Here is an 11998-nt window from a genome sequence, read left to right as displayed (position 1 = left end):
ATGGTTATTTTGCATGTAAAACTTTAAAGATATTTTTGGCTTTTTGTTCTTCAGTAGGTTGCTGGGAGCATGGATTCAACAAAATTGCCAAGAAAGTAAATTAGTTTGATTCCAGAGCTGATCTGGAGTTGAAGCTAAATTCCTCAAACTTGCAAGAGATTTAACTTGTCTGAGCTAGAACCAGATATTGGTTAACAGATTCTGACTAAATTGCTACAACAAACACCAAGATTCGGGCAGCTGACTTAATCCATCGGTTCTGTTAAATAATTGTCTTTTATAATTAAATCTCCATACATGTTGAGATCATAATATTTGATTCTGTGAACGGTGATAACCAAATAAAGCTGTTCTCTTACTATCACATCTATTGACTTTTGTTATATTCTTTTTATATTTTTGTTAAAATTTATATTGTCTTTTCAAAAAGGTCAATATATATATATATATATATATATATATATATATATATATATATATATATATATATATATATATATATATAATTGAAAGAAATTGGAAGGTTGCAATCGTATTTTATACTATTTCTCATGTTCATCAAAAGTCACTCTATGCTCAAATCTTACCTTTGGAAGTCGATGAATGCTCACCAATTTTATTTTAAGTTACCAACTTGGATGACGGTGTTCTTTAGACAAGCACAAGCAATACATATACAAGTTTTTTCTTTTTTTTTAAAAAAAATTACTTGATGGCTCTCTTAACTTTGGTCTTGTGCTACGTGGATTTATTTTGGACAAAAAAAGAAATTGAGAAGTGGAGATGCCGGGTATCAATCCCTGTACCGCTTCTTCAAAAAAAATGAATTATATCTAACTAAGTTACATTTTATTCTCATGTGATTCCTCCATCCATCTTGTCTAACGAAAAGTGTTAATAGATTGTGATGTATAAGATTGTGGAGCTGCTTAACCTATTTATTAAGTAGATTGAGATGCATTTCATTCATTTCTCTTAATTGGTCGTTTAAAATCCACTTAATCTATTTAATCCATGTGATTTGATTCAACTTGTTTAGTAAACAAGTTCCATGGATCAAGTCAAGTTTCTTATTTAATAGAATAAGTTCCATGGGTCAAGTCAACCAGATTGCTACCCTATTTTTTCCTAATTTTGTAGTGTTTTCTCTGGATAGGTTGTTAACCCCAAGCAATAATAAATTATGTTTAGACCAAAAAGAAAACCATTGGCTGCAAATCCTAATTTCGACAGTGTATACTGTTAAGATCCAACCTAGGCTTCAAAATGTGGCCCAAATGGCTTAAATCTCCACAACTGGAATAAAAAATTTGGTAAAAAATCCGAAATGGAGATGCGGGGTATCGAACCCCGTACCTCTCGCATGCTAAGCGAGCGCTCTACCATCTGAGCTACATCCCCATTGCTATCAATCTTATTTAGAAGACCTATGTAACGATACATTATCGGTCTCGTCCGGTTTTGAACTACTGTGTATCCGAGGATGACAAGGAGCGAAATCTTATCAGGGCATGTAACAATAATAACCAAAAAAAAATCAATAGGCTTCAATCGAACAACCCAGTCCGAATGGTATAAAACTATGGTCTATTTACGTGTCGCATTTGCACCTTGAAGAAAGATTCTTGAAATTAGCAGAGCTATGGCGGAGGCGGAGGCGGCGACGGCGACGGCGACGGCGACGGCGTGGAGCAGGGAGACGGTCCCTCGCGTGCTTGAGATCGTGAGCACGAGGCTCCCCCAGCGAGACGTCTACGCGCTCTTGCTCGTCAGCCCCTGGTGCTACCGTTCCCTCCTCTCCCACCCTGCCCTCTGGCAGGTCGTTTCTTTCATCTTTAGCCCCTTTCTCTCTCTTTCTATCATCGCCTCAGGATTTCTTGAAGATTTTCGACGGAAAGATTTCTTCTCTATACCGTTTGCTTGGATCACAGCTGAAACTGAATCTTGTTTTGGGTTTTGATTTGAGGAGTTCCTGTGAATGGATTATTGGATATTTGGATTCGTTGTGAGCAAGTTCTGTCTCTTCTGATGATTTACTCGAAAGGTTTTTTGGTGTTATTTTAGGATCGAGTGAGGGCCGATTGACGTCTCTGGACTAGGGTAAGTAGGCGATAGGGTTTTTTGGCCCTTCTATAGTGGAAAGCATGCCGCCTTTTTCCTTCTTTTCTCCCTTCTTTTTATACATATTTAGGTCCTGTCAGGAAACTTCACATTAGTCCGATATGATTTCATGTGCTTCATCTTAGCATGAAAAGCTGCGTGCTTTATTGGAAATTTGCCCTCTCTTGCGTCTTTGATGCCTCTTTATTGTGAAAAAAAAGAAAACTAGGGTTTTCTTTGTTGAACATGGTTTGCTAGCACTAGAACAACATCATAGAACTATGGTCCGAAACCTATTGTCCGTCAAAGAATCATGCGCAAGATGCAGATGCCTGATAATGACATATTTAAATATTCATGATCATTTACCATTCCTACCGAGCTGGATATCCCTGTCATCATCTGCAAGTCAGGTGTCCTTAACAAGTTTTGTTGGCGGTTGGCACCTTATTATAAGTACTCCAAACATTGCTAATTATTTTTACATAGATTCCCACCACAAGTCATCTTTCTTGGAAAATTTGTCGCTTTAAGTCTTTCCGTGATAAAAGTTATAAAAAAGGGGAAATATCTAAAAGAATTGAAGATTTGGTATCCCTAGTTATAAAATTACAAGGTCTAGTTCAGGATTCTATGTATGATAAAGGGGCTTATTGAGTTCACATTGCCTGCTTCTTAGTTTTCTTAAAACATTTCTGACAATATTAGGGGTTCAGTTGGGTGATTTTTTTATTCGGTCTATGGGATTTAGGGTAGGATTTGTAATTATTAGATTTTCTTCCAGTTGTAGGTTTTGAGGATCATGATATAGTGGGAAATACTTTAAAAGAGATTTGGCTGGAAATCATATGATCTTATCTGAGTAACATGAACTAACAGCAACATAACTAGGAGTAATTGGGAGAAGGAAGAAGCATATGCAAAAGCCCTAGTCAGTGCAACTTTGTAATTTGTATATATTCTTATAAAACATCTCTTTCAATCATTTAGCACATTCCTTTTCTTAATATGTATAAGAAAAGCTATCGACCAAAGTGACTAGAGTCATGATATTTTATACTTGTATTGAAGTTCATTTGGTTGTACTACCTTAGTCTTATGCATATGAACAGGTGGTGGTGCACATTTCTGTCTAATGTGGTTATTCCAAATTGATTGCAATAAGAGTTCATTTATAACGACCCAGGATCTCATCCAAAAAGGCTATTTAGAAGATGTTATTTGGATTTTTTGGCTCTGTTTAAGTACCCAAGATCTATCTAGGCATAGCTGATGTAAGACTAAACAAATGTCGGCACGGATCCTCACACAAACTTTGCCTTACTAGTGTTTTGGTCAGTGAGATGGTTCTATTCCAGAGCTTCTCGTGACTTTTTTGCATTTCCACCTCTCATACACAACATGCACGGATAATATGCAAGCTTTTAATGTCTATGAATTGACTATGGATCTGTCCATGCACAATATTTTTTAAGAATACCTATTCCTGCCCGTCGATTGTGAAACATGTGACCTACAATTTGCTGAACTCTATCAAAATTCGTAATTTATTCTATTAGGTAAATTGAGAATGGTTATTTGTTCAAGTGATACCAACAGAACACTAATTTGAAGGTGCTTATCAACCAGCACCAGATTGAGGACCTTGTAAATAATAATATTCATTCTATTGACTATGGGTTCTTGAACTCATATTTCTGTCCTTAACTGTTGATGCTACACTTCCAAAAGTTCAATTATATATATATTTTTAATTAAGGGTAAGGATTATCATTTTTGTTTGGCGTTCCCTTATCTCTCATGGTCTAAATTTAGCACTGTCTGATCATTATCCATGCTGGTGTGTGTTAGCTAGCTGCTGATGGCTACCAGATTTTGTTTATTATGCAGTTGCTTCTTTACTTCGAATTATTTCTAATTTGTTACTTCATGTCTTAGGTCCTTGATCTGCATGAGATGAGTCAAGCAGGAGAGCGACTGATTTCTGCACTTTCACTGGTTAGTTTCATATCAAACTGCGTACAACATTCAGAGTATTTCATTACATTATGTGCATCATCTTGACATACATTGACTACAATCATGTTGGTTAGCTTTTGATACAGTCAATAACTTCACTTTTTTTCTAAATTCTTAAATTCACATGGAGTGTGTTGGTAACTCTGGTATTTGCAGGCCAGATATCGACAAATTAAAAAGATAAACCTTGAATTTGCACGGGATATCGAAGATGAACATCTTATTCTCCTTAGAAGCAAGGTACTTATTAAAACTATCCATTGTATAACAGTTGCCTAGTTGAAACTGTTGGTGAATATCATTTTCTTTATCTTTTGGATATCCTGCTTAAGAGAAACAAGTGTTTTTTTACATCCAATATCTTTATCACATGTATTTTGTTTATCATTCTTACATTCTGGATATGTTTATTTTAGTACACTATATGAGCGAAACTTATCTGGTTGTTTTTTTGTTTACTGCATGCAAAGATGACACAGTATGCTACAGTTTTAACAGCTCACTACTAGATGGATGACAGGGAATAGAGTCACTTCAAGGCTTGGAGAATCTAAATCTGAATGGCTGTCAGAAGATTTCAGATAGAGGAATTGAAGCTATAACGAGTGTTTGTCCAAAGCTGAGGGCTTTCTCTGTCTATTGGAATGTTAGGTATATTTCTTGCTTTGTATTTCTCTTAAAGAACGCTTTTCCTAAAACCTTTTAGGAATTATTGGACTTTCACATACTAATGACATCGGGTATTTTTGATGCAGGATAACCGACTTGAGCATAAAGCACATTGCCGAGAACTGCAGACATATAATTGATTTGAACTTGAGTGGTTGTAAGGTAACGTGATTTTTATTAAAGAGTCACCTTTATGTATGTTTAAGCTTTGCTGAAATTTTCAGCTGAGAAGAGAGAGAGAGAGATTTATTTATTTTTGTAGTCCATGTGTCTTTCATTTGTCACCATGAATAGGTACACATGTATATCTTTGCTCGACTTCTTTTGCCCTTTGTGCCATGTGAGCATGCATGCTAGAACAGAGTGAGTTATTGGGTTGATATTAGATTCGAATATTTTTGTGCCTGCTCATGTCAATTTAGAACCTATTTGGTCAAATGAAATGGTTTGGAAAAATCTGTGTATAATAATGGAACATATTACATGCAGGTGTGGCCAAAGTATTGTTTCACAAGATCAAGACCTTGTAGAGGTCCCGTAGCATTTTCATGTTATGATATTTCAGTAGTGGCCAATATTCTTTAATGTAATCTAGTACCCAATAGATATCAGATGAATCATGTACACAACTGTGCGGCACAATTTCTATAACACATGTTTTGACATAGAGTTGAACTTGAAACCTTTGCACTGGAAGGCATAAATTTATGTTCTTAATTAGCTTGTAAGATTATTGTATTTTTATCCTATTATCTAATATATAATGCCTCATGTCATTTTATTGCTTAACTATTTTGTTGGAAATCCAACAAAATTAGTTGCAATAGACTCTTGGACATCTTTGGGTCACATCTTAGCCAACTCAAACTATGCATCACTCCAAATATCTTGGTTTTCATTTTCCAGAGGCCGGTGTGCTCAGAAGTTAGGCTATTGCTTAACTAAAGTGCAGATTTTTTGCCCCGAATCAAATCATTTAGCACTAATGTGATGCAAATCAAATACTAGGATGTGAAAAATCCACCAATATTTATAGTGTTAGCTGCTATGAAGAGCATGAAAGTGTCCTCAGTAGCAAGAGATGCAACACAATGAATCCTTCCTATCATTTTATGGAGGCATAAGGCATTCTTTTTCAACCTGAAAATATTATTTGACATAACGAATATTGCAACTTTACATTTTTTTCTCTCTCTGGAATCTATACTAATATTCATATGATTTCCTTTGAGTTAATCTTCATTTGTCATGTGATTGTTATTATTGACGAAGAACACCATAAGATTGGGTCTCTCTCTGACGAGTCATTGCCATGAAATCATCCAACTCTTAATTTGTATAAAAGCATGCACAACATATGCTTGAAAGGAGGGAGCCGGATAAGCAATACGGCATTCTCTTCTTCCAACCTGATATTTGCACTAGGCAATCGATTCTTCATTACTTTGGCGCTCGATCTACAATACTAGCATTTTAGATCATGCTATCCATGAAAACTGACAAGGTGGCAGTATTATAGATTCCATATCTCTCAACAAGCTAGTTCCTATTAGTCTCTCTCTCTCTTCTTGCTCTCTCTCTCTCTCTCTCTCTCTCTCTCTCTCTTTTCTTGCTCTCTCTCGTATTGCTTTGTGCAAGTCTGTGCAATAATCTGGCATGTTTTACCTTTATTAGCCATGGCCCTCCTCACCTACGAGCCTGTCCACCTTGAACTAAGTAGTTGTTATTAATGTTTTTTCTTCCATGATTTTTTTTGAGTCTAATGTCAATCTTGCCTTGCAATATTGGTCCTATGCTTATTTTACAGCCCTTGCCACTCAATGTCAACTTTATAAAACATTCAAAGTTTCTTACCTAGGGCCATTCTGTTAATGCAGACACTTCATGCATTATTGTGCTCAAGGCACTTGTCTTTGATATGAATGTCATTATGGTGCAATCTAGCCCTTAAGTTCTTAATATAATTAACCTTAATCATAAGTTAAAGCAACCGCTTACACTGGAAAAAGGACCAGAGTCCCTTAACAAATGATTAGACCATAAATGCCATGATCTGATGTCATAATTTATGGCCAATTGCATTGAACCAAATTGAAAATTGTATATTGTATATCCATGGTTTTGTATTGCAAGTTAGACCCAAGTAGTGAAGTAATACAATGGATCCTTACAAAAAAAGCAATATCCATGGAGACAGATCATTGACAAAGATTGTTAACAGTAATAGTTTCGAGAACTATGAAAGCCAAGTAATCTATGCTTATGGGTCAATTATTCAACTTTGTCCTAAAGGATGCAGACACAAAGCAAATGCAGTGAAAAACATGTGCTAAGTGTATAAGGTTTCTTTTACTAAGATGAACATATTATAATGACAGTGACCCCATCAACAGTGAAATGCCATTCGAATCATAAATTAATTAGTATAATATAGCCTGAGACTAATGAATACTTGTCTATCTGCTAAAAAAGGCCCTAATTGTTGAGATGACGTTGTTTCTCTTGACACCTATTTTGTTCTTGAAATTTTCAACAATTTTTAAAATGGTATTGTGCTCAATAAAGAAAATTTGCTATTCATGAGAGAGTTCTGTTTCATCTTAAGAATTTGTCATATAGACAAGCAATCATTATCAAGAAATTTTGCAGAAGCATAACCCGTGCTTCTTAGTGGATTAATTAGGAAGGTGCTCAAATCATTACGCATAAGTATTGAGTTTGTTATTGAGTATTCTGATGCTTTCTAGACATTGCAATTAAGTTTTTGAATTAGCAGAAGGACATTCCAAAGCATGACTACAGTCCAGCTGGAGTTTCTGTACCAAGGAATTCCCTAGATTCTGAGAAAATGTCATCCTATGATATGAGACTATTTGTATTTATTTCAAATATAGTGCTAGCTATATTATTGCTTTTTAAACGCTTAGAAATGTCTTTGAACTCTACAATGATAAAATAATGTAATTTGGTCATTAATCTCACTAATAAATTGCAGAACATTTCAGACAAAAGTATGCATCTTATAGCTGAAAGTTACCAAGAATTGGAGGAATTGAACATTACTAGGTATGTCAATGCTACATCGTTAATGGATTTTATATTAGTTATATTAATTTTTGACTGTGTTTGATAATGTTTTGCTTTCATTCCATTTATGGTCCAATGCAAGATACGTCGTACTAGCCCGAACCGGATGATATGGAGCATATCGTACCGTACCGGTTCAGTACCGGTATTCGATACTGGTGGTGTACCGACATTTAGTACGAAAAAAACTCCGTACCATACCATACCAACACCATGCTAGTGTGGCACTGGTACGGGGTCTGGTACCGAGACGGCAAACCTTGGTCCAATGCATGTTTTTGACGTCAGAGTTTTCTTGGTTTATGTTGGATCTTATAGCGTGACTTGAAACCACTTTGGGTCCACTGTGCCATTGGTGGTCATCTCCAGAACTCATTACACACTAGCTTTTACTACGCATGTATGGGTGTCCCTGGAATGGCAGTTGTGGTAGATCTGTTTTGGAAAGAATATCTGGTTCTACCATGCATGATGAACTCAAGGTTTGAAGGACGGCAGTTCAGATACTGCAGTACACCCCTGTTTCTACTTATGGTTAAAAGTTTTGAAATACCATGGTTTGGTATGATACAACCTTGACATGCCATGATATGGTGATATACTGTGGTATGGTCATTTTTCAAACCTTTGGTAAACTTCAGTCTTTAAAATTTTAATAAAATCTGACAACTTTACCCCAACATTTTGATGTGAACTCAGCTTTTGATGATGACCTGAGTTTAGAAAAGATATAGATACAAATTGCTATTAAGAAGAGCATTTGTAGACTACCTTCTGCAATATGCGTATGAACATAAAAAGAGAAGATAACCTTTGAGATTAATCGTTCAGAAAAGATGATATGACAAATGTCATGCAAATGCAGTTAAATTGAAATAATCTAATTGAGCTGCCAGCAACCAATATGCTCAAGTTAATAATTCCTGATGGATTGAATAGGCTGTGGTTGACTGGGTAAATGTGGCAGTGGTATTACTGCAGTTTGATGTTCCATGTTTTCGTTCACTATAAGGACTTAAAGCCTAAGAATTCCCTTAAATCTGGACAGAAATAATCTTTACATTAGATTTGGTTCTACATAAGTTTGAAAGTAGAGATGGTTAAATTTATTTTTGTAATATTAGTTGCCCTCTTAACTAGTAATTTGTTAGTTAGAATTATGTTGTTCTTGTGATTCATGCTTTTGAATCTTGCTTGTCCCTTTCATTTTAGTATTCCATCTTATTTTTCTGTGCTATATAACATAACATAGTACTCCTTCCGACCTTTTTCATGTCCTGGAGCTTTATTCAAAACTATGTTCAGTTATAAATTATATATCCTGTTTTCATGATTATAATAGTTTTGCTGCTTATGGTCTAGGCAAGAATTACAAATTTATGATTTGACAGTGCCGGTTTGCATGATCTCTTCTTAGGTGCATCAAATTAACAGATGGTGGATTACAACAGATACTTCTAAAATGTTCTTCACTCCAAAGTTTGAATCTATACGCCCTTTCAAGGTAGGCATGGAAAAGAACCATGGATCTGATTACTTTTGACTTTAGTTGGTGTATATATTTTCTTTAGGCTGTGAAGGGACTTCTTAAACATCTAATCAGAAAGTTGATTCTTCCCTTGCAGTTTTACTGATAAAGCTTATGAAAGGATAGCATTGTTAGCACATCTTAGATTCTTAGACCTTTGTGGTGCCCAGGTAACTAATCCACTGTCTTTATCCTTTACTATCGAATTGTTGTCTGCACTAACCATAGTTATCTGATTGTCAGAATCTGTCTGATCAAGGCCTTTCATGTATAGCAAGGTGCAAGGATCTGGTTTCTTTGAACTTGACATGGTAAGACAAGGCTAACTTCTCCATTTTAATGTCTTTTTGAGAGAATTTGCTAATGAAATTTGTTGCACGAACTATGCGACAGGTGTGTACGTGTTACTGACACAGGAGTAATGGCAATTGCTCAAGGTTGCAGGTCTCTTGAATTTCTCAGGTGACTTAAAGATAACGCATTTAAATTGGAACAGATGTTTAGATTAATTTATCTGACATGAATTCACTGTACTGATGTGCAGCTTGTTTGGAATAGTTGGGGTAACTGATACAAGTCTGCAGGTTCTGTCAGAGTTCTGCTCAAATACCCTTACAACCCTTGATGTAAATGGATGCATTGGCATTAAGGTCAGTCTAGTTTGGTGTAACTTCTTCAAGTGCTTTTACCTTATTAACTTATTGGCATGGACCTTGGCTTTCTAATATGATTTATTGTTATCTGATTGTCTAGAGAAGGAGCCGCAGTGGCTTGCTTCAATTATTTCCACACTTGAAGTGTTTCAAAGTGCACAGTTAACAATGAGCTAGGAACTCAGCGCTCGATATTGTCCTGTTCATGTTGGAGTTTCCATCGGCGCAGGTTGATGCAATACTGGAGAGCAATCAGTAGCAGTATCATAAAGGTACAACTATCATTTAGATCCCTGTAATTATTTTTTGGAAGAAAATAGGCATAAAATCGTATGACAATGTTCTTACTCCAGCTAGTGATCATCTATTATAAAATAAATAAACACATAAATTTGAAATACTTCTGAAGTAGATTATTTTCTTCATGTTAGGTGTAAATTGATGTTCTCCAGCTGGTTTAGATTCAGGTTAAGTTAAAACCTGTCACCCTACCATAACTTGCTTTTAACCTGACTACTCCATATTCTTTGCCATGCTACCGAGATGTAAGTTTTCTTAGATAGTTATGCACTTCATATTATTTTTATTGACATTTCTTGTGATAGACAAGTATAAAAAGAACACTAACTAAAATAATACCATTATAGAACATATTTTTGCCCAAAATTTTTCCAACATTTCGAAATCCTGTGCTTAGATGATGAGGTCATATGTCACATAATTTTATCCGAGAATGATGATATATCTGTCCATACTTTTGAGTCTAAGTACTCTTGTTAGAAAGTTTTCATGTGAGAAATTCTTGAGAGTTCTTGTTCATTTAGTAAATTTGGAAATTGAATTTTTTTGATCAGATTATTTATGTATTGGAAATCGAAGTGTCGCACCGAAGATGTTGGAGGATCAAGAAGAAGAGATCATTCCTCAGAATTCACTACCTCTGAAAGAGTTGGAAGACTCTTAAACATTGCATTTTGTGTGTTGTCTGTAATCTGATTAAGGGTAAATATAGGACACTTCAAATCAATCGGTAAGCTAGTAAACTCGGATTTTGTAAAAGCATCATTCTTTTATGCTGTTTGTTTTTACCACATAAGGTTCATGATTGTTTTGATCATACCTTTTCTTCTGTTCTGCAATCCGTGAAGAGAAGCATCAGCTTTCTACCCTTTCTGTTTCCTATACAGCAATATAGAAAGATATGATCATTTCCCTTCTCTTTCTTACGGTCATATCAAGATGGTCTTGCGTTATACGGACGTTGGGAAACTCGGGATGAAACAGACTTTCATCCCAGGTCAGATCTCAGCTCCATTCTTCTCATACCTGCAAAGAAGAGTTAAAAAAGACCCGAGGAACAAAGGAGATTTATGAGAGCTACTTAGAAAAATAAAATGGAAATGGAGAAGTCGTGTGGAGTATGTCTGGAGAGAATGGCAACTCGTTTCGGACGCTTTATCCGAAACGACCCCTTGGTTCGAGCCTTTGTTTCCCCTCTGTGCATGCATAGTTGCCAACTCGTCATAAGGGTACTATCCCTTTGTTTGAAGCTAATGGATTCTGGCACTAAAATTGTCACCAATCACGACCCTCTATTGCTTGTACTATGGATTGTGTTTAATTTTAGCATTCCAGGGTGTTGTTGGGGAGCAAAAATCCATGTGGTTGCCATTCGTTACTAAGGTGAAGGTAATTTAATGTAGGGAGGAGATTAGTTGTATTTGGATTCTTTGTTGTTAAATCCAACAGGGTTACGTCCGGGTCGCATCTCAGCTTGATTGACGGAGTTCCGGATAACGCACCAAGGTTTTGAAGTCTCTCACTTGTCGAAAACGTCAAGGTCGGAGTGAAAATGACCTCCAATGATGGTCTCAAGGAGTGAGATCTAAATTCTTCCATGTGGTGCATAATGAGTCAGAGTTGAATAACCACCCAAAGAAAA

The 11998-nt window shown here is 35.9% G+C and overlaps 1 protein-coding gene and 1 non-coding gene across 3 annotated transcripts; one reads left to right on the top strand and one right to left on the bottom strand.

The window, feature by feature from the left end:
- Window positions 1–1328: 1328 nt before the first annotated feature.
- On the bottom strand, window positions 1329–1401 carry TRNAA-AGC. Its single transcript has one exon. It is a non-coding gene; the product is annotated as a tRNA-Ala (tRNA).
- Window positions 1402–1534: 133 nt separating this feature from the next.
- On the top strand, window positions 1535–11225 carry LOC103695853 (F-box protein At3g58530). Of its 2 annotated transcripts, none has more exons than XM_008777277.4 (13): window positions 1535–1819; window positions 4039–4098; window positions 4276–4359; window positions 4640–4770; window positions 4875–4950; window positions 7784–7854; window positions 9293–9379; window positions 9501–9573; window positions 9647–9714; window positions 9797–9865; window positions 9948–10053; window positions 10157–10328; window positions 10911–11225. In XM_008777277.4, exons 1-12 carry the CDS (start codon window positions 1643–1645, stop codon window positions 10220–10222), a joined length of 1068 nt encoding a protein of 355 aa, XP_008775499.2. In that variant the 5' UTR covers window positions 1535–1642; the 3' UTR covers window positions 10223–10328; window positions 10911–11225. The 2 variants fall into 2 exon arrangements, with proteins under 2 accessions (XP_008775499.2, XP_008775501.1); XM_008777279.4 differs by lacking the exon at window positions 1535–1819 and adding an exon at window positions 1826–2100.
- Window positions 11226–11998: the final 773 nt, after the last annotated feature.

This window comes from Phoenix dactylifera, unplaced genomic scaffold (genome assembly GCF_009389715.1).
Source record: "Phoenix dactylifera cultivar Barhee BC4 unplaced genomic scaffold, palm_55x_up_171113_PBpolish2nd_filt_p 000076F, whole genome shotgun sequence".
NCBI lineage: Eukaryota > Viridiplantae > Streptophyta > Magnoliopsida > Arecales > Arecaceae > Phoenix > Phoenix dactylifera.
This window is presented reverse-complemented; position numbering and strand designations above follow the sequence as displayed.